At 43.8% G+C, this 23,163-nt stretch overlaps 1 protein-coding gene across 4 annotated transcripts; it reads right to left on the bottom strand.

Moving 5' to 3' along the window:
- Positions 1 to 1,080: 1,080 nt before the first annotated feature.
- On the bottom strand, positions 1,081 to 19,759 carry LOC143319400 (calmodulin-regulated spectrin-associated protein 3-like). Of its 4 annotated transcripts, XM_076728357.1 has the most exons (20): positions 19,689 to 19,706; positions 19,287 to 19,570; positions 13,993 to 14,270; positions 13,291 to 13,431; positions 12,490 to 12,576; positions 12,280 to 12,315; positions 11,668 to 11,715; positions 10,424 to 10,562; positions 9,841 to 9,980; positions 9,520 to 9,613; positions 9,356 to 9,407; positions 8,993 to 9,054; positions 8,874 to 8,904; positions 6,254 to 8,699; positions 6,028 to 6,149; positions 5,587 to 5,873; positions 5,392 to 5,491; positions 4,415 to 4,527; positions 4,177 to 4,295; positions 1,081 to 3,989 (listed from the first exon to the last, which is right to left on the bottom strand). In XM_076728357.1, exons 2-20 carry the CDS (start codon positions 19,447 to 19,449, stop codon positions 3,657 to 3,659), a joined length of 4,791 nt encoding a protein of 1,596 aa, XP_076584472.1. In that variant the 5' UTR covers positions 19,450 to 19,570; positions 19,689 to 19,706; the 3' UTR covers positions 1,081 to 3,656. The 4 variants fall into 4 exon arrangements, with proteins under 4 accessions (XP_076584472.1, XP_076584471.1, XP_076584475.1 ...); XM_076728356.1 differs by having other exon boundaries at positions 19,287 to 19,759; XM_076728360.1 differs by having other exon boundaries at positions 6,254 to 8,597; positions 19,287 to 19,759.
- Between the last annotated feature and the right edge of the window lie 3,404 nt (positions 19,760 to 23,163).

The following is a 23,163-nucleotide window of genomic DNA, read 5'->3' as shown; positions in this document are numbered from 1 at the left end:
TTCATGTGTGTTTCCATAAGTGTATAATCACCTGAAAATAAGAACTGTTGTGTCTCTGTGACCTCAGAATAAGCTCTCAATCTCTACAGAGGCAGTGAGTCCTCTTCCATGGAGTGGACTCCGCCATGTTTTTACAGGAGTCCAGAACAGACCAAACACTGTAGAGTTTTTTTTTCTGTGTGTATCTTCTGAGTTTCATGGCCACCATGGGTTCTCCTACACGCTCGGAGAGGGAGGGTGAGGTGAGGGGTATTCAGCTGGTTGCCCTTTGGGTTTGAAAAATTCCTTAGTTTGTCTCCGTCAGGTGGCAGATGATTCTCAATTTTCTCTCCAGTTTTTGTTTGGTGACACTTAAGTCTCTGTTAGCTTATGTATGTCAATGTGGTAATTTTGTTACGCTGCCCCCAAGTGGCCAAAAAATATAAGACTCCAACCTCCAATCCTGATTCTGCTGCTGAAGCTGAGCTGCCACTCAGTACTAGTGAACATTTGGCTCCCAAAAATACAAAACAACTTCTTAGAGAACTAATGTTTATGAGCCAGAATTCAAAATTTTAACAAAAATGTTTGACCACTGCTGGTAACCAGTTGTGCATCTTATCAGGACACAAGTCACCTGACCTTGCTGGAGAGATTTTCAAGTTGCTTATTTACAATGTTTGCTAATGTGCAAGCTGTTCATCAGCTCGTGAGCATTGCTGTGCCTTCAGAGAAGAGAGAAGAGTCTTGGAAGTGATGTTGAGCAATTTGTTCACTTACAGTGGGTCTTAACCTTTGCACCTCCTCCAAAACCTCCTAAATGCCCTCCAATCTCACTCAGACTGCAGAAGACTGAACAGAGGAACCCAGAGATAGTTCACACATTCATTATTTAGAGAAAGGTCCTAAGCAGCCATGTAGTGTCCTGCTTAAATCTCAGGTCGGCTCTGTTCACTATCAAAATGATAGACTGCTACTAACAAGATCTCATTCAGTGTGGGACAAACAACAAACCATGTGGGTGGAGCAGGAAACCAGGAAGAACTGAGCGAGAGAGGGAGGACAAAGAGTGAGGAAAAAAAGAACGAAAGAGCGAAACAGCTTGATCAGTGGAGTTTAATCCAGTCTGTTATTTCATACATGAATGCTGGTCTGAAACACACCAATGTAAGTGTGTGCACTGTACCAAAGGTAGGGTTAGGGTTCACTCGCATTTTATCAAATCTGCATCCAGTTCTGAATCCAAATGCTTTTGAATCCATTATCAGTCTTTTAACCTCGTAGTACAATATGTACTGTTTTTTCAGGCATGTTTAGGGATGATACTGTTTTTTCAGTGTCATACCTAAAGCACAGAGTCGCTCGTGCACATATTTATCGCTGCTCTCTGACATTCATTAACCCCATCCTGACTCATTTTTTCCTTTCGCTGTGTGTTTGTTCCTCACTTGGAGACTGTGCTACAGCTGCAGAAGCCGTCGAAGCTAAAGTCAAAAACAACACAGTGGAAATAATATTAATTCTACTTTATCATTCAGCAAACATCAACTAAATCTCACATTTGTCTCTGCGCACGATGCAATTAATGTTACCTGACGGCAGGTTCAATGTTGCTCTACTGCAGGTCCCAGAACACAGTGTGACACTGGCAACAGATTGATAAGTTATCTCAGGTTATCAAAAATGTCACAAGTTCTTACATTAACATGATGGACAATAGATAAATATTCAAGCTCGAGACTTGTTTTTTCCTCTTTGTCTTACAACCTTGATTCCAGTAAAGTTGGGATGCTGTGTAAAACGTAAATAGAAGAGAACAGAATATAATCATTTGCAAAGTGTTTGCTAACAACAGTTTTACTAAGTGTTCCTGAGTCTGTGTAATAATATTCTTTATCCAATAATGTGTTCACAAAGTGTTGAACCTCGCTCCATCCTTGCTTGTGAATGACTGAGCCTTTCCAGGATGCCCCTTTCATACCCAATCATGATACTATCACCTGTTACCAATGAGCCTGTTTACCTGTGGAATGATCCAAACAGGTGTTTTTGGAGCATTCCACATCTTTCCCAGTCTTTAGTTGCTCCTGACCCAACTTGTTTGAAATGTGTTGCTGCATCAAATTCAGAATAAACAGACATTTACAAAAGTCAATGAAGCTGATGAGGACAAACATTAAACATATTGTGTTTGTACTGTTTTCAGTTGAGTACATGCTAAGAAGGATTAGCAAGTCATCACATTCTGTTTAACTGATGTTTTACACAGTGTCCCAACTTTTTGGAATTGAGTATTTAAGTACCTATCTGCAAATACTACATTTTCAAAGTTATTTCATTGACTCGAGCACATTTAAGTTAAGGCGGTCCACCATTTTCAGTCAGTCTCGCTCTGTCATCAATAGTTAATATTTTTCATGGATGCCTGTAGTCTCAGAAACAGGTAAAATAGGCTAAGAGAGCATGTGAATAAAAGATTTGATGCAGGATTCTTTGGCCTTTGAGCTTAATCAATCCAGGTATTTCACCAACTTGGAACCCGATCCAAAATGGAAGCAGCTATCGGAACCCATCCCTAACCAAGAGTGCAACAATCCAGGTATTTCTAACTGTAAGTCTGGCATGACATGTCATCTTCAATATGCTATTAGTTCAAAGCCGTTTACTTGGCTTCTGACACTCGTACGTATATCCGTTATCAACATAGTTTCATCAAACATTCAGTTTTCACTGTGATATTATTTTGAAATAAGCTTATACCACATACAGTAAATAACCCTCCATGCTGCGGTAATCATCTCTGAAAACCACTGACACATTTACAGATCTTTGCCGTTCACTGCTGCTCTCTGCAGCATATGGTTATGGCTGTCTTTCACTTTGCAAAACAAATGTGCTTTAATCCACCTATTGAACGTTGTTGGTAGAATTAAACTCGAAACTTGTACAAGATAAAAGTCCTGCCAGTCACTCTGACACAAGAAGGCATTTTCTCTGTTGTTTGGCTTATCATATAAAACTGGCGTTCTACTTGAGGACTTCAGTCCACAGAACCAGAACAGATAGCAATCGTGTGTCTTACGAAAGTCATTGTTTTTCAAGAAACAACTTGAAGTTTCCTTTTCTTCTCAATGAAAGTCATTTTTGAGTTTGTTCTTCAAACAAACGAATGTATACTATGATGTAATGAGACTTTTTAAAAGTAACTCGTCCTTGTGCAGTTAACCTCAACATTTTACAAAACCTTCCTCTCTACACTCTGCATGTGTGAGTGAGTGTGTCTCATTCAGTGTTTGGGAAATTAAAGTTGTGCCGTTAAAACTGTCATGCACATGAATGGGGAGTACAAATACTTTTTTAATGTTTTGTATTTGTAGTGAAATCCCACTGCGACAGAGGTAAGGTGTATGTATGCACACACGTGGCTAAAGGCTCGACTGTGTGCATAAAACTGTTTTTCAGACTTGACTACAGATTTCACTATAATTATAGTGTTTTCTTTCATGATCCGCCACTCTGATGTGTTATGTTCTTCACTTGGAAACAGCCGCCTTCTAAGTAATGTTCGCTCTCCTGCTTCCTCCTCCGCCGACTGTATTTCACAACAGTTTTACCATAATTATAGTGTGATTACAGTGTTTTTTTCATTGATCTGTCACTGTGATGTGTTATGTTCCTCACTTGGAAATGACTGCCTTCTTCGTAATGCTTGCTCTCCTGCTTCCTCCTCCCGCTGCTGCTGCTCCTCCTCCATGCCAAAGATGGCTGGGGATGGTGAAGGCGTCCACACTCATACCCACGGTTTTAGAGGGGATGGCACTAAACTGCTTCCTGTCTGAACTGTATTTGTAGATGGACTCCACCTGGGTGGAGCTAATTGCCCGTGGGCCCACGCCAGCCAATCGTACAAGTTCCTGGGAGTCGGAGTTCATGGTGTAAACGCCCCTGAACTGGCAGCTGGAATCACGGAAGAGGATGAGGAAATGGTTGGCAGGACTCTTCTCCATCTCCTGAGGTTGGAAGAAGGAGGATGTTAGACAAGGAAGAGTGCACAATGTCATACTGACTGTGTTTCAGTTTTCATCTGCTTGTGCTTACAAAGTAGCGGAATTCCAACAAGATTTAAATGATAAATATCATTGATTTTACTGAAGAGGTACCAAAGTGGTTCATAGTAGAGTAAAATGCATCGTCTACCTCAACGATCTTGTTTTTTTGTGTTTCGTTGACCTTTCCAGCAAGGCAGCAGCGAGAGAGAGCGTTGTGAATGATGAATTTGTTGGACTTGAAGCTTGGTTCTTTGAAGAGCTTCGGACCTGCAAGAACAAACACAAGCACATTCATTTATCCTAACCCATGTGTATAATTGTAGGCATTTTGGCAATGCATATGAGCACTCAAGAACTGAGAGATACTGTACTGTGTAGGACTGTACCAGTATATTCTGGGGCAGGTGAAGTACCATTGGAACCAGTCTCCCATTCTTTATCTCCATTCTGATTTGCCAGTCTACTTGGTGGCACACATCCTGCAGGCGAACCAGGGCGGCTGTTGGAGAAATGTCAAACAATGATGCAACAGTCCATCACCTCATACTGTATCTGTATTATACTTGAGAACAAACTGGATTCACAGTTGGATCATCATAAACAAGCACCAACCTACTCTATGCTACTCTTTTCTGCCCAAGTTGGAAATGTTTAGTGGTAATGTACTGACATCCATCTGAGAAGGTTATCAGTCATGGAGAAAGAGTAGCAAGCAGAGTAGTATTAACTGAAAATGTTTGTGTTACTGAAGCAAAGGAGGTGTTAGCTGTGGAGTAACAAGAACCACAAGAGCTTTTTTTTTTTATCTTAAAAGGTTTGGGTGTACAGCACAACTCTCAATCCTCAATCAATATTCAACAAGTCATCACAGCCCTTATACTTGAGTAATAAATCACGGAACAGTGCACTTGATTGGGATCCTTCTTGTGACACAAAATATCATCCAGAACTAGCAGTCAATCTCATTCCAACTACATACAACTTTGTGTGTTAATAATGTAAAGTTTAACCAGTGACATCTAGCATGCTCTTGTGCTAATGTTAGCACACTACTGTATTAGCACCTTACCTTTATTTACCTCAAAAGTTTAGCTAATGTTAGCATCATAACATGTGCACTATTACTGCCATGAACTGAGGTGGTACACAAGTGGAAATTTGTGCTAACAAGTCCGAAGATCTCCAAAGTAATTTGAATGCAGCTTTCGTTCAGTTTCTGTCCTAAATTTCATAGCAGTCCATCCAGTAGTTGGCGAGATATGTAATCGTGGACAACCAAATCTGACCATTCAACACTTCCATCTTCCAAACCAAGCTGCCAATGTGGCTAAAAACTGTATAAATGACAGTAAAGATAGTGTACCTGCTGGGTTTCTTTGTGGTGTCGGTACATTTGTTTCCTGGCTCATCTGTAGCTGCCAGATTGAGGGAGGAGTGAGAGTAGACTTTGGTCAATTTAGAGCCTGGAGAAACATAAATCATTTGTCATTGAAATCATCTACAAAGACACAACACATGTCTTGATTAGTTGATATCTTTTTTCCACTTCTGACTCTACCAGTTTTTCCTTTGGCTGGACTCAGAGACAGCTGTGTTTCCTCCCTGGTCATGCTGCGAGGACGTGAGCGGGTCTTCTTAGTTGAAGATCGTGCATGATTGGTTGATTTCTGTCGAAACATTTTGTCCAAGTCATCCATGAGTCTGAGTTGTTGCCGCAGTGCATACTCCCCTCGTGTGAAATCTCCCCGGCGGGCTGGTGTAGCAGGAGGTGTGGGTGAAGGTGAGGTTGTGCCTGCAGGAGGTGTATTGGAGGGAGATGCCACTCTTTTGTCTGAGGATGCTGGTCTGAAACCAAGAGGAATTAGGTTACTTTTCCATGGGTGTATGTCAGTGTTGGACTTATTAGTTCACAAATGTACAAATGCAGGTGTGGCAGAGTTTGGATACAAAGAACTGTGTAAGCATGCACATTGCGCAGGTGCATTCATAAATGTGTTACCTGTTTTCTCTTTCTTGTTCATGCCACTGTCTCCTCTTCTTCAGCTCCTCAGTTCTCTTCTGCTGTTTTTCCAACAGGACAGCTCTACGCTGGGCCATCTCTCCCTCACTATGTACCTCCTCCTACAGCCACACAAACACAAGATCAAATACACAAATGTCATGACAGAATTAATGTGCATACAAAGCAAACTCTTTCCCTTCTGTTTTGTTTTGCAAGCACTCACCGTAAAGAAGAATTTAATTCCTCCTCTTGTCCCCAGCTCATTCTGTTCTCCACTTGGTTCAAAAGTTTCGGTCTCTCTTGGTTGTTCTCCATTGGACTCCTCTTGCTCTGACATGTTGCCAGCTCCTGTGGCCAGATCCAGCCGTTCTATGGGGTCCAGGGGTTCTGCAGCTGGTCTTCTAGCAGGCTCCACAGCAGATTCTGTGTGGTCGCTCATAGAATCAGAGGAGAACTCCTGTCCTTCATCAGTTGGTTCATCACTGCCCCCCTCTGGACCTCCAAGAGATGACAGTGAAACCTCAATCAGGCTGCAGGGCTTCCCTGCACCTCCACCTCTCCCGCCTTCACCTCCTGCGCTGTACGCAGCAGAAAAGGACATAGTGTCACTCTCAAACGAGCACTCCGAAGGAGCTCCAGAGCTGCTTCCACCTGCAGCCATAGGACGATCTTGTCTGGGCTGTTGCAAGACCGGCAGCCCTCCCACAGCCCCCACCTCCTCTTGCTCCAGTTCCAGGCTGAACTGAGTTGGTGTCTCGCTTGACCCTGTGTCTGATGTGCACTCATCAGGCTGTGGCTGCTGGATAGGCTGAGGTGACTCTTGAGGAGTCCGAGGACCACCGATTCGGAAGGAAGAAGAGGTCTGAACCTGACACTTGCTGGGGGATACACGCCGCAAGTGGGGGAGGGTGTCCACATTCTGGGTTGGTGTCAAGACGCGGTTGAGTGGGGGGAACTTGAGTTCGGAAGGCCGTGGGTGAGGCTGATGTTGGTGACGTGGGTGGTGCTTTGGACTACGGGGAGTGGAGGAGGAGTGGATCTTAGTGCGAGGAGCTGGGCAGGAGGAAGAGATTATAGGTTTGGGGGAGGTAAGAACTTGTGAACGCCGTGACGGAGAGGAGGCAGAGGGGGGATTGGCAGGAGGAATCACCCAAGCTTTGCTGGTACTCTTTGTGGGAGTCTTTGTCGGGGTTCTTGGTGGTGTCTTTGTCGGGGTGTGAGGAGGAGTTTTGGGTTGTGTTTTGGTATTACCTCTAGGTGTTGATTTTGGAGTAGTTTTGGATGTATTTCTTGGTCTTTGGTTGCTCATGAGCTGTTGTTGCTGTTCGGTGAGTTTCTGCATGTCCTTCTGTAGTGACTGCAGAGCTTCACTCAGTTTTTGCACTACTTCATTGTACTCCACTATGACAGTTTCACCTCCTTTCTCTTTCTCTGCTCCTTTTTCTTTCTCTGCCCCTTTCTTACTTTCGATAGAGAATGTGACCTGCTTCTCTAACCGAGGAGGATTGGAAACAGATGGCTTCTCTCTCTCCTTCTCTCCATCTTTTTCTTTCTCCTTTTCCTTCTCCTCTTCCTGTTTCAGTTGCTCCTCCATATGTGTGAGGCGCTCCTCCAGGGTAAGATTATCCTCCTCTGCTCCCTCCCCTCCTCCCTCTCCTTGCTCTCTTTTCAGCTGAAGGAAAGCAGTTTTTCCAAGCCGCTGTCTGTGCTTAGCAAAGATGGCTTCAATACGTCTTTTCTGGGCTTCAATGCTTTTGCGTTTTTCTTCCAGACGAGCCCCCAATTCCCAGGCCTCGGAGCCTGGTTCAGGGCCTCTGGGACCAGGGCTGTCCTGGCGACCAAGTGCCCCTGCTGGGGTGGAGGGTGTATGTGGAGTGCCTGGGGTTGTTGGGGTCAGAGCAGAGTCCTCCCCTGGAGCAGCAGGATGTCTTCTTCTGTTGTCTCGTCGTTCAGCAAAGCTTGTCAGGCGTGGACTGTTGCTGATGCTGTGGTTTTCCTGGCGACTGCTGCTGGGTCGAATATTACCTGGGGCATTTCTAGGGGTATCATCCGATGTGTCAGAGGAGTCAACGCTGCCATCTCGTAGAACAGAGTCATCATCACGTGACATATCAGAGGTGCGTCCTGATCTCTCCTTCCTCTCTCCCCTTCCTTGCCTTTTATTATCACCCACTTCTCCTCCAACAGGCTGGTAGAGGACTCCGGAGCGACAGGGAGCAGAGCTACTGAGCTGGGGATTATCCTCCTCTGGGGAGTGTAGGAAGAATCCAGCAGGGGCTCCTTCAGGACGTAACCTGGGTTCTGGTCTTCCTCCTTTCTCTGTTGTCCTTCCCTTCCTCCGATCTTTGTTGCCAGGAGTGTGAACCACCTGTAGCGCCTCCTCAATGGTCGGCAGCTCTCCCAGTGGTGTTGTGTGCGCATAAGGGCCCCAGGATGAGCGCTTCGATGGTGCAGAAGCGCTGACCAGGTGGCTGAAGTCCTCTGGAGGGCTGTACGGGACATGAGTCATCCCTGCTGATGCCACCGGTGAAGTCATTGCAGGGATGCCGGTGGTGAGGCTGTCAGTGCTGACAGAGCGAAAGACAGAATCTATTGGGTTTCCCATGACAATGTCAACATCACTGTCCAGCCCAAATGGGATGCTGAAAGTCACTGCTGACAGAGGACGACTGCAGAGAGGTGGATGACAATGGAAGGATGGACAAATGGATGGGTTGTGCCAGTCAAGAATGGAAAAGCAGAGACCACAGAAGCCAAAGTAAGAAGATTGAAAATTAAGATAAAACATGAATGCAACACGACATTTACTACTGAAATCACACAAAGCTGTTAAGTATAACTACCTGATTTGTTTCTTTGTCCAACTTTTGTTTTCTGGAAGGACAGATAAAAAGAAATGTCTATGAAAGTCTATTTTGGTTAAATCCATTCAAATAAAAACATTCAGTGCTCTGTTTCTTACCTGATGACACGGGGGAGGAGATGGGCACAAAGGGCTGTTTGAAGATGAAGGAAGGAGACCCACTGAAACAGAAAAATACAGCTGTTCATTCACAACTCTTTTATCAAAGCAAGTGCAAAATGTAACACCTCACAATAGTGTCTGTGTGTATGTAGACCCCACCAAGATTTCTCCTACGCTCAACGTCCTGTTTCACTATATTTGTCAGGCTTATTTAGGTATCAATCAGGTTTTGGCTCAATACATGTTGTTGTAGTTAAGGTTCAGATTGGTTTAGGCCAGATTCCACATTAGACTGAGGCTCATACCTAGTTATTCTACCCTAACCATTTTTTGATGGTGGTGCAACTGGGATGATGTTACCTGTTGTTGTTCCCGCTCACAGGACTTGTACAATCTAGTAACCCTGAGACATCTGAAAGAAAGAAAAAAGACACAGAGGTTTTAGAGACTGGTCATCAAACAGCCAGCAGTCAACGTAATGGTATTACAGAAATGTTGTCATTAACATACTGGAAGTCACAGACCTGTGAGGTCGATGGGTTGTATGGGTTCAACAAATTCAGCCTTCTTAACCTCAAACCACTCCAGCAGTTCAGCTATGAAGCTCATGATGTTCAGCTGAGGAAAAGAGCATATTGGGTTACCATGGAAAAAAGCAAATGGTTGCTGCATGGAAAGTGGACTGCCACCACCTTTAAGAGTAAGCACACCCAGAGGCGGACAGTTCTACTTGCACTGCCATCTAGTGGTTGCTATGTTCAAACACTTGCATTTCAGCTTTTCCTTCCATACATCCACCTCTCTTGCTCCTCACTTTAACTGTACTGATGCATAAAAGTGCTTACATGCAGAGCTGGTGGAGCGTAGAGCAGGTCCTCCACAGCGAGGGGGCAGCAGCTCTGTAAACTGCTCTCACAGAACTCTTTAATCAGCTGCAGGTTGTAGAGACTGTCAGCCACGGACATGGTGTCCTTCAGACACACATCTGGAAAGCGCAGAGAAAAAACACATAAACATATGTAGTGTGCAATGTTTGCGTGTGCACGTGTCTGTCGGCGGCAGCTTGTACTTTTTGATTCACTGAAGATGATTTGCAACAGATGCTATTTGAACATATGAATGCTTTGACAAATAAGATTCACTGAATTACTGCAGCAAAACTAAAATATGAAACATGAACTGCAAACTACTATCAAGAGTCAAAATGTTTGTCCAGACATAGTAATAAAAAAGTTCTGAGAAATGCTTTCGCAGTGACTATAACATCTATTCAAGATGCTAGATTTATTTGAAACCATTATTTAAATAATGGGACCATCATTTAAGCTGTTTAGTGTTTGGAAACATACATCAGATAATGTACAAACATGAATATTTAATCATCAAATGTGTACTTGTATGCATGTGTGTTTGAGTGCGTGAGTGTACCCTCCAGAGGCAGCAAGCTGGAGCAGTAGAAGTGCAACACAGCAGCTATAGCGCAGCCATTAGACAGATCTTTGACCGCATAAACCAGAGGGAAAGTAGGAGTCAGCTTAGACTGCACTTTGTCCTTCCTATAGCGAATCTAGTAAAGAAAAGAGAGGGAAGGAGGAGGATGAGGAGAGAGAAGATGGTAAAAAGAGGAAGAGTTTGGCAAAGACAAGTGGGAGCCAGATACAGCAAAAGGGCAATTGAGGGGAAGAGAGGAAGGATTGTCAGGCAGAGAAAAATTACAAATATGAAAGTAGATAAAGGACTATGTTGTGCTTAAGAGTTAGAACGGTGAAAAAAGAAATGTAAAACCAGCCAGGACTGTCCTCCTTTCAGACAACAAACAAAACCAGACTCAAACTATGACACCAGCCAAACTCCAGGAAAATTGCAGAGAAGAAAACCCAAAAAAACAAAGCGCAAGACCAGCAATGCCTCAATTAAGAAAGATTTGCACACACACACACACACACACACACACACACACACAGACACACGCACACACATACACACGCGCACACACACACACACACACACACACACACACCAACCAGAAGGTGCAGTGCAAAGGTTAAAGAAAAATTCCAAAATATAGAAAAAAGGTCAGTGATTATAAGCGAAAATGAGGGCGTTTGTCCTCCGGTGTCCATGCAGCAGAAACAGGCACTGACGATACTGTGAGCCTTCAATTCTGATCATCCAAAAAAAAAAAAAAAAAAAAATCAGAAAATTGAATTCAAAATCATACTGTGTGTCACTCTTGATGTGTGCAAGAGATAAAATACACCCAAAAGAATCCAAAACAAAACAAATGCTGCATGTGCATCAAGTGGAACTTATGCTGAATGATGTTACGCAACCTTGTTGGAGGAGGACAAAGGTGAAAAGTTAAGCAACAAAGAGTAACATCCAGTCTTAGTTTGCCTCCTATAACATGGCTTTGTAACATGCACTTTAAAGAAAAGCAGGAAAACAACAGAAATATGGATAAACACTATTAAAAGCTAATGAGGTTTAATTGATCCATCCAACCTCGGGGTTGGAATAGTGATTAGTTTGCAGTCTGTCAGTCAGTCGGTCAGTCAGTCATTGGCGGACGGCGTGGGAAAGGTGTGGCGATTGGTCAGTCCGTCCGTCAGTCATTGCTACAGGAGATGTGGAGGATGAGGGTGAGAAAAGAGCGAGGTGTTATACGTTACCACTGGCGGCTTATTCCCCGACTCCTTCAAACAAAAAGCGATAGCATGCTGGATGGGGGATGGCAGAGAGAGGGAAACAAGCATAAATGACAAGGGGGCCGGTCAACATGGGAACCGCCACACCACAAAGTCACATGGCACTGCTCAGGGAGAGAAGAGCGACAGCAGAGGAGGAGGAGGAGGAGGAGGAGGACGAGGAGGAGAGGATGGGACAAACAAAGGGGACACAGAGGTAGTTTAATAACCAGCGAAGGAAGCATTTTCACCTCCCTCCCTCCTCTCCAACATCTCCTTCTCCCCCTCGGCTCTGATAATCTGAGCAGTTTGAGATGAAACTGATGACTCAACGTAGCAAAGTCATAAACACCCCAGTGTCCACGACCTCATCACTTCATAACAATAAGCAGTTATAGGACATTATCAGTGGCTTCTAACTGGTCAGTTGTAAAAGTCAGCAGATATTCAAATGACATAACCGTCAAACACAAAGGCCCCTTAGTACGCATAACGGGACAGATAGGAGTTATGTGTGGCATTGCCAGCAGGCACAATAATGTCAGCCATAGCAGATGGACAGATTCAGAGAGATCGACAGGAGAAGATCACACTTACGGGGACTAGTTTCCAGTACCAGCGGGTGGATTGAGACTGCCAGAGAGCAAGCATTGACAGACACAGACCAGGGGGAGAAAACAGAAGTAGAGCAAGGTCGATGTTAGAAGCTGCAGCAACACAGCTACAGTATGAGAGACAGCTGCTTCACAGCACATCAAGCGTGTGCGTCTGTGAGTGTGTGATGTTGCGGTAGGGGGGTGTTTTTACCGCGTCCTGAGCAGGCTGCAGGTCTGTACATGTCTGTGACTTGGGGGGCTCTTCTTCTTCTGTGATTTCTCTCAACTTCTGGTTCAGCTACAGGGGTTAAAAGGACAAGTTCACTATTCAACGCAACGCAAACTTTATTAAAATTTGTCCACTAGAGACGACATGATTCCCTCGCTGTGACTTAAGACACTGTCAGAGTCAAATAATGACACACAGGACAGTGAATCCTGAAAAAATAATTAAAAACATAAGAATTTCAATGTTCAGCTCCTCACCTGTTGCACCTGATTCAACTAAATTAACAGAGCACCTGATGACACAAGTGCTCTACTGATGAGTACACACAGTATATAAACCTGAATATATACATCTTTATATGACAATATAGCAAGTAAAGGGCCACCGTGGAAGGAAGAAATGAGAGAAATAATAAAATTAACAATAGATAATTGTGCACTTTCGGGTCCAGTCCCACTGTTTTGCTCATTAAAATATTAATAATCGTGCACAGAGCCAATCATGTTTGTGAAAGTCATGGATTTTTGATGATTCGTGATGATTTGAGATCATTTTCTGGTGGGATTTAAATTCTCTCTGGATTTACTTAGAGCTTCCAGAGAAGCAGATTTGCAGGCCTAAACGAGCCGAGCGAGACGCCGCAGCAGAGCGATAAGAACATTTTAACCAGGTCTCGAGTGAAAAAAAGTGAACCTGTCCTTCAAGTCAAACAGCTATTTAAATGAAGAGGGCCGAACAGCTGAGAGTGATATCAGCATTGCTGCCGTGGTTCTGTGGTCTCACCCTGTTGACCCAGAAGAGCAGAGCGTTCTCCCACGGAGCCCCGACACCCATCTGCTCCGCCTCCGCCGCCATCTTCACCCTGCCCACCGTCTCTTTGGCAGCCAGTGTCATCAGGGCGTCGATCAGGGCCAGGTGGGCTTTCTGCACCAATCACAAGAGAGACAGTTCAAACACCTGTCTCTTAACACCGGTTTAATCAAGCCTAAAATCAGCACAGGAGCAAGGTTCACGCACTGCAGCCCTGACTGTGACCGTTTCTGACAGAAATACTTTTGATCTTCCACATTTTCTCTTTGCGGATAAACATCATTCATTCCACACAAGGTAAGCTGCTAAATATCACTTCATTCCCTTCCTCCTTTCCTTGTGTCTCTTTCTTCTATCCTCTCTGCTTCTCTTCATCCTTCTGTCCTTTCTTCTTCCTTTGTTCCGTTCCTCCCCCCCCCCATCTGTTGTCTCTGTCCTCACTGCTACTCCTCCTTTAACTGAACTCACATGAAAGCATGAAGAGACACAATATTTTCCCCCGACAAACTGTTGCTTTTGCTGCTAATACCTGTTAATTACATAGTATCTTCTACTGTGGTATTTACCTGAAATATTCACCTAAGGGCCATATCCATCAGAAATCAAAAGAGGAAAGAAAGAGCAAAAATAAAAATTTGAGACCACACACTCATACACACAAGGAGACACACCCACCGTCTTGATGGGGACGTATCTGAGGTCCTCCTCTGTGACGTCTGCATCCTGGACCTTTGGCGTGAAACCTTTCTTAATGAGGAACTGCAGCAGGGCGGAGTTGTCGGCCGGAGAGCCCTGCGACGCCGGCAGAGAGACCCCGTGCGCCTGGGCCAGCAGGGCCTGGGCTCGGCAGTAGATCTCCGGGGAGAGAAGCAGCTTGGAGACGGACGGCTTGAGGTGCTCCTGTTCATACTGGTCCTTGTAAAGTGGCTCTCGCAACTCCACAGGAACATTTTCTGAGAAGGGAGAGAGGACAGTCTCCTTGAGCTTGACTGGTAATATTGTACAGACATTCATGGTCCAAAGAGGATGAATCCATCTGACTTTGCTGATCCCCTGGCTTCTCCTCTAGCGCCACCAGCAGCTTCACATTTTTGGATTTTAGTGAAACCTCAGCAACTTTTGGCTGGATTGCCATGAAATATAAACCAGAGCTGACTGTCCAGAGGATGAATCCTGGTAATTTTGTGAGCCTCTGACTTTTCCTCTGCAGGTCAAAGTTTCTTTTTTAAATACGTCAACCTCGTCTTGATGGATTTGTGCAAAATTCTGCAAAGACATTCATGGTTCCCTGAAGATGAATCCTAAAAACTCTGGTCATGCCCTGACTTTTCATCTAACACCAAAATTTCAATTTGTCCAACACAAAAATTCCATCAGCCACAGCTGTACTTTCTGTTTAGTGCTAATTAGCAAATGCTAGTATGCTAAGATGCTGAACCAGGATGATGATGAGATCAGTGAACATCATCAGCATGGATGTGGTTAGCAAGTTAGCATTTAGCTCGAAGCACCTTTGTGCAGCCTCACAGAGCTGCTAGTATAGCTGTGGACTATTTGTCTTGTAAACGTATTGAAAGAAAGAAACAACCTCAAAATGAATACTTCAGTGGATGACGTACGCTGAAAGAGTCCAGCTGATCATTATCTAAAAGCGGAGATAATTTATCAGTGGAGGAACTCGTTCATCTACTCAAGGACGTTTCCTGAGTCGCATGTGAGGAGAAACAAAACCAAGAAGTTTTTGGTGCAGTTCTAAGACATTTCTTGTGATCCTGCAGATACTAGAGATGTGACATGAGTCAGCTTCCCTGCAAAGAAAGAGGACAATGCAGAGAAATGCTTCATCAACACATTGTCCCATGTGGAAAATAATACAGAAGCGGCTGCAGCCAAGAGACTGCAGCAATATTATCTGTTCTGGAAGAGAAAGCTAAAGAACTACTGGATAAAAGGGAAGACATTTTCCCACAGTGGAAATTAGGTGACAGTAAGCGACAGCGTCTGAGTGCAGAGAGCCTGCAGGAGAAGATCATATCATCATCTGCATGAACAGCTCAGCTATGTTCCCCAGACAAGTGTATGTGTGTGTATGCAAGTAATCTATGATGTGCAAGAAGCTCAGACCACTACGAGTGGGTCATTTCATAGACACACACATGCACGGCGGACATAGAAACACACACTTTCCCGGCTGACCCATATTCCACCTCTGCAGCCTCTGGAAGGCTGTACAAGGAGTCGGGATAATCCTGAAGATTGGAGAGGACTTCTTAGAGGGAAATCAGAGTCTACATCTCTTCCATTTACTACTGCAGTCAATCCTCATCCCCTTTAAGCCTTTACAAATTCTTTTCTACTCCTTCATCTGTCCGTACACATCTAACTCTGACTCGTCATGAGGGCTACAACTCCTCTCCTTTTCTTTCTCTCTGTAACCTTCTGTTGTTTCTGATGTAACTGGAACTCCTTCTTCCCATCCTCTCTGTGTTCCTCCAATGAAAGAAGAGAAATTACTACAAAACCACAAATTTAAAGTCCATCTTAGTCACTACATAGACAACAGCTGAAGCACACACTCCACCGCAGTGTGACACACACTGTTTGGGGTTAAACCCTCGCCTTTCACACTCTGCAGCGCTGGGAGGAAATAGGACTGCCGTCACCATGGGAATGGTGCAAATGGAAAGCAGCCATTCTGTCCCCATCACAGCGGAGGAGATGAGACTGGACTGCAGAGTAGGAACCAGCTAACCCATTTAACATGAGCACTAATTCAATCTGGAAAAAAAACAGGCCTGTGCAGCTAAAACAGCACAACAACAACAACAACAACAACAACAACAACTGTCAGTGTTACACTGCATGGATGTTAGGAGTCACCAAAACCGGTTAGTGACAAGATAACATGATAGATTCAGATCTTCCTTCCACACGTATACAAACACAAACTGAAAAATGCCCATTATAATTTTCCAGACCATCAGTCCAGAACTCAAAGATATTGACTTTACGCTCATATATAATGAAGAAAAGCTGCAAATCATTTCACTTGAGAAGTCCAAATCAGAGAATGTTTAGTGTTTTTGCTTGAAAATGAAACAATAATCGTTTATGAAAATATTTGCGAATTCATTTCCGCTCGATCAGCTAATCGGTTCATAAACAAACTGATTAAGCTACACACACAAAGCAGAAACAAGATGAGTGGAGAACCCTGGCAAAATGATAAAGAGCAACATCAGCATTAGTTTGGAGTCATGTGTGTCGTCACCTGACTTTTAGCTCTAATTCTGGTCTCCACCAACTAGAGGGAAATTGAACAATTTATCAAAATATTACTGAAATTGAATATGGTCAATATCCAAATCAAAGAAGCTGCATGATACTGAAGTAGCTGGTGCAGCAGAGATGCTTTGACCTACAAAGTCTCCTCATTTAAGAATGTGACTTTGTATTTTTTTTTGGTGAAAATAATCATTCCCACTAATCGTGAATCAAATTACAATTGTAATATCTGCCAAAATAATCACAATGATTTTTTTTTTTTTTTAATGCATCATGCAGCCATTGCTGTTTGTGGACGGTGAGAGCCGAGAGAGTCAACAAAACAATAAAGTTTAGAGCAGGTAAACATGAACATGAGCTGCAAGTCGCTATGATGCCCCGCAGAGCTGAGGGGAACCGCAGCATCAGGTGATAACTCTCACTACGAGCAACCATTTTCAAGCAGTCATGTGATCTTTTGTTACCAGTGAAATATTGATAAAGCACCTTTAAAGAGTCAGTTTATGGTTTATAGTTTTGGCTTTATTTACCCAGATACTGAGCTGTACAACCATTTCTGCCTCCTCCCCAGCACAATGGAGGTGAACTGGATTTCACACTGACACATGTCCCCACAGAAACTCCTGACAAGAATAAAAAATAGTTTTTGTAATGTGGGTTTAAATCCCTTTAAAGTGGACTGGAAAATATTACGATACCAGGATATATTTTGATTGTTTTCAGGATATTTTAAATCTAGTTGGCATATATATCTCTAATAAATTAAACTTTTATATTTCTTGTTATGACATAATAACATAATTCCCCTTGTATTTCATTTCAGTTAATTAGGAGTCTTTATAGGTTTTATCTTATGTTGTATATCTGTGCTTCTCTACACACCTGTGGGAGAGATCTTTAATCTCAGTGACGTCATTTCCTGGTTAAATAAAGGTATAAAGCCAGAGCAGGTCCTGCAGTTTGATACTTGTAAAATCATACTTCACTTGACTGTGCAAATGCCTGTTATTGATACCACAAACAGGCTCACTACATTTATAAGTGACTTGTAAAACATGTCCTCAAAAACGGCCAAAAAAAAGAGGATGAAATGTCACTGACAAAGCCGTTTTTTTGAGAGAAGTCGTCCTCTGGCCATGTCAGGGAGAATAAATCTCCGCTGAATCAGGAGTGTGTTGAATCCCATGTGCAGTTTTACTACTGCCATTTTCTTCTTGGCCTCCATTAAAATTCAATGAGGCACCCAGTGGGCATTTTCCAGTCTACAGACTACAATGAAGCCTCCCTGCTGAGAGGTTTTCAGCTCATCTCTCCTCCTGTGCCGCTGACTGGCAGATCGGACACAAATATAACATGAAAGTCTGTCTAAACCTATTACAGCAAAACAACGTGGATCATTACATAAAGAGGAACTATGCAACTTTACTACTGCAGTATTACCTACGGAGTGACATCACTGTTAGTCAGCTGAGCCTGAACACACCACGCTGACCTGTGACATCTGGACCCAACAGAATCAACGCTGAAACAATTAGCTGATCAACAACAATTATGATCATCGATCGATTGTTTAGGCCTATTATCAAATAAAATGACCAAATATTCCCTTCAATATATCTCACAGTGAGGACTGTGAAGATATGATTTTGGGCATTTTCACTATTATTATTTCTATCTTATATAAATATATGCTTGTATAGATATTTTATGTGAATATATACATGTTATTGATTAGAAATAGCTGTGACGGCTTGTGACAATAATCATTAGATGCAGCACCCGACAGTATGATGTCATCCAATACAACACCACCACCAATTATAACACAGTGTCAACAAAACTCACACATTTTAAGCCTTACAGAGGTGTTATTCATTAAAATGGTTTTACACTGGATTACACATCTGTGCAGGTTTACTGATCTCGTGCCCCTCTATACAACTGTGCACCTGCTGTATGCTGGCCACTAAAAATATACAGAACAAAGCTGGTTGGTGCAAATATGCTTTTACACCTCAAAATATATCCGTAAGCTTGTTCCTAAGTGCTTGTATTAGAGGATGCATTCGCAGCAGTTGCCACCAAAGACGCTCCATTGTCTAAGAGCTACTATGTCACCTTCACCGTGCTGCCACGCGCTATAGCACAGCGTGCGTGCGTAACACTGACACAAATATGCGGTCTTGACCCATTTTTCGCCGGCCCACACGTATCTACGGCCTCCACCTTTTTGCAGACGTTTCATTCAGTTGTAGGCTACAAATCCCGTTTTTCTCTGCAGGTTATATTTAGGCTGGTGAAGTCCTCCACAGGCCTGCCCGGCTCTGACAAAAGGCTTTGTTGCACTGCAGCGATGACAGCCTCCAGTTCCGTCATGCATCACGCATCACCGAGGAGATTCCTTCTGACAAGCCTCATATTCATGTCAATAATTGCCTCCTTATCTGTTAATGGTAACCTACATGCGGTGTTAAAGCTGCACGGCATGGAGGGGGGCGAGCGGGTTAACTATAAACATCAGTGCAGCGTGTGAGGATGGATGCTATGCACAAGGATGCTGGAGGTTCCCTGAACGCGAAATAAAACAAGTCTTGACTCAGAGCTCCATATATAGCAGGATTAATTATTAAGCGCCCCACCCAAGCAGCGCCGAATCTGAACAGCAAGACCGGACTGGAGTCTACCTGCGGAGCCGTACGATTTCGACAGCAGCCACCGGACGCTGGCGCAGATCTTGGCCCGGTTGAGGTCGTACTGGTCCAGCGGTTTGATCTCCGGCACCGAGAAGGTCTTCTTCATCGCGCTGGGAGAGTCCACCATGGCCGCGCCGCGCTGCACGGAGGACATGGAGGAGAAGGCGGCGGCAGCAGCAGCAGCGCACCGGGAAAATGTGAGGAGGAGGGATGGAGGAGGAAGAAGAGAGCCGGAGGAGGCGGAGGAGAGAGGGAGGAGGACCCTGTGATGCAGACTGAAGCGTAAAAATCATGAGAAAACGAGAAAATAAAGTTGAACAGAAGGGGTTAAAACAGAAATACGTGGAATAATATTAGCTTTTAGATGAATCTGTTACATGGAGAATGAAATACCTCACATCAGGCTGTCAGCGCGGCTCCACGCCCCCTGAACGTCACATCTCTGTCAGCTGGGACGTCGCAGAAACACACGCTCAGCATATTTTCGACACATGTGAAGGCAGCAGCAGAAACGAGCCTCAAAAATATTTTGGCAAGAAACAGCATCACTGATTTTACCTGTAAGAGCCGATCAGAGTTTCATACATGAGCTGGGAACATACATATCAGTAACAGTACGTCCCTTCTTCCGCATGGCGGCGCTCCGGAGCAAGGCACCGACTTTCACCCCCAGTCACTGACCACCAGGTGAGCCAGTCTGGAAACAATGGAGCGCAGTGGTTGTATTGCAGAGCTGGAAACAACAAAACCTGCATGAACGTACACACACCTGAGCCTGGTTCATTTCAGTGTGTTTGGTCTATTACAAAGTGTCGATTGATTGTTCCCTTTCATGCATGTGGGTTTTCCAGTCAGAGCAGCTCACAAAATAGAACTTAATATCATCTGAACTTTTACTGTCTATTTTTCTTGCTGTCTATTCGAACATTTTCAAAGGGGCTGACATGTCTATTCATCAAATAAACCTTAAATTATGTAAAGGCCCCCTGCATTGCACCACCATTGCAGCAATAAATGCTTATAGGCGGTAACACAATAGCTAAATTGTTAACAGCAGAAAACTGACCACATTTAAGCATTTTTGAAGAGACACACAAACAGACATAATATCTAGTTTGCATCTGCATGTTCTGTACACACATGCCACAAAAAGCTCTGCAACAGGAAAGCCACAACTGTCACATCACACACACACACATACTTCTCCTTTCATTAAAGTGGTACTTGTAACCCGAACAAAGGCGAGAAAAATGATTTCGCAAGAGAAAACACAGAAAAAAAACAACTGAAACTGTGTTTGTTTCTCAAGGTTGTGTGGCACGCAACAAACAGGAAATGGGTAAGAAAAAAAAAACAGCTCTCATGCAAGATAATGGCAGGCGAAGGAGTGAGCACGGCGGGTTTTGTGCCCATAAAGTTGTTCTAGTTGTGCAGAGTCTAAATAAACTTAGTGACCCTGAGTAATGTATGAAGATGGAGAAGAGAGGAGGTGCAGTGGGCAGATAGTCTTACTGTGAGTGAATGAATGAACCTGGAAGTGAGTTGGCTCCCGGATCAATGAGGTCCGTCTTCATTCAGACTGTTTATTAGAAAGTCTTGATATTGTGCCAAGTTGCTACAACAGAAGTTAACAGAATGAAACTTGCCAAAGTGCAAAAAAAACAAAACAAAACAAAAAACCCAAGAGAAAATAGAAGAAACTGCAAGTCCTGGTAGAGTTTAAGGACGTGCAAGAGTGTAATCCAAGAGAATAATGGTCCGTATGTGTAAGTGTGACAGTTTGTGTAACTTTGTTAGCTGCATGATAGATTGTGTCTTCAGCACTCAACAAGCACCAGCACTGCCTTTTAGTTTGGCTGCAATCAGCCCTTTGGATTATCTTCCATTAAACTGCTGCTTTGTTTGTTGGTGGATTGTACACACAACAGTGGTGTACATGTCAGATAACTTTTAGTGGGCTTAGCGCCATCAGAGCAGGCGAAGCACAGGTGTAAACACTCAAATTAATGATGGCTGAATTCCATTTAGCTGCTTCTGCTTCAGGGCTCTGGTACTGTGCACGCTGCCCCACTGTTGTTAATGGCATTAGTCACGCCTGTGGTTTTCCTGCACGCATGAAGCCTCTGGTAGGTCATCAAGGACAGTCTCCATATGTAAACATGTATGATCGTGGTGTGAAGTGTGTAAAGAGTCAAACATTTTCTGGTGTGCGCGAAACAGCAGAAAACAAAGCAGCGTCAGAATGTCACAGAACCCGTTTTGCTCTTTTCCTGCTGGGCGGCCAGCAGCACATGAGAAAAATCACGGAAAGGAGGAAGAAATTGTTTCTCATAGTTGATCTTTGTGGCAGTCGGTGGAGGCGTCTTACAGGATGATAACGGTAAGAGCAGGCTCATCATTTTTAGACTCAGAGGACAAACATGGGCAACGCGACCTCCTGTCTGACGGCAGACAAGATATTTGGTGTGTGTGTGTGTGTGTGTGTGTGTGTGTGTGTGTGTGTGTGTGTGTGTGTGTGTGTGTGTGTGTGTGTGTGTGTATGTATGTGATGTTTTAGCTCTTCAGTTTCAGACTTACACATTTTTTGCTGTCTTTACTTCCAGTATTTTTTATTTGTTCTTAAATATCCACTCTATCCAGTCTCTTATCTTCTTGTTGGCTTACTGCTCTCAGATTTGGCTCAATTGCTGTGCAGTTTTGTGGTATTTTTATTTTCATCAGTGCAGATTAAATGTCTTAAAGGACATCTTGCCTAACAGCAGGGCACGTTTAATCAGTTTTGTTTTCAGTGTTTAGGCGACATAATAATTTGAAACAGAGTCCAGTCTAGTCATCCTTTGACTGGAAGCAGGCAAAGGCCACACCTACTGAGCATTTAGCACTGAATTTAAACTATTTAAAGGATTTAAATAATTTAGTTTGAAATACATTAGTCATAAATTTGTTTCTTAGACTTTCTCAGACATTTAGTCATTCTCTGAATTTGGCTTATTCTTGATGAATACGCAAACTTGAGAGCCCTTTAAACTCCAAATGTTAACGAGGTGTTTCAAACCCCATAAATGACTTTATAGATTCAAATCCTCATGGTGTTTCCTTGCTTCTGTACTTCTGTTGTGAACAACTGGCCTCCAGAACAGTCTTTGCATTCACGCTGATCACCTTTCTTTCTCCTGCAGTGTTATGGGCGGCTCCTCCTCGAAAAGAACCTTTTTCTGGCAAAAGAAGAAGAAGTCGCCCATGAGCAGAGCCTGGAGCAAGCTGAGGAGGGCGCTACCCGATGCGAAACGCAGGAGGAAGAGTATCCCGTCACTGGATAAACTGAAGCTGGACAACCTGAAGAGGGAAATGCATTCCCAGAAGAGATTCTCACTGCCAACGGTCAAGAAAGAGCCGATTTCGCTGAAAAGACTCTCTCTTGGTAACATGAGGAAGGAGGGCTGGGGAAAGTAGGAGAGCAGATAAAGAGATTTTCTTAGAACCTCAGAGAGGGCTCAACACTTCACAAGAGGTCGTCTCCAGCTCTGTGAAGGACACAGGGGGAGGAAATCAGACTGAAAGATGGAGCAAAGGTGTCTAAACAGGAGACTCAATGACTAACAGGATCCACAGAAAACAGATCATTTAGAGAGAAAGAACCTTGATAAGAAGACAAAAGACGTCAGTAAACACGTCAAGGGAGACTGCCAGACAATATTTAAAGCTTTTAATGGCGTCACTGTCAGTTACTGCGGGCAGGTTATCATGGCTGAAAACACAGGAAACCAAACCACAGCGCTAGTCATATCAGTTTTACTCAAAATGAACATAAACCAGCTGCGGTGTATTCACCCTAAAGCTTCATATCTCACACCTGCCATCTGCTCAG

The sequence above is a fragment of the Chaetodon auriga genome, chromosome 4 (genome assembly GCF_051107435.1).
Source record: "Chaetodon auriga isolate fChaAug3 chromosome 4, fChaAug3.hap1, whole genome shotgun sequence".
In the NCBI taxonomy this organism is placed as follows: Eukaryota; Metazoa; Chordata; class Actinopteri; order Chaetodontiformes; family Chaetodontidae; genus Chaetodon; species Chaetodon auriga.
Note: the sequence above shows the minus strand (reverse complement) of the source record. Positions and strands in the feature narration are given on the sequence as shown.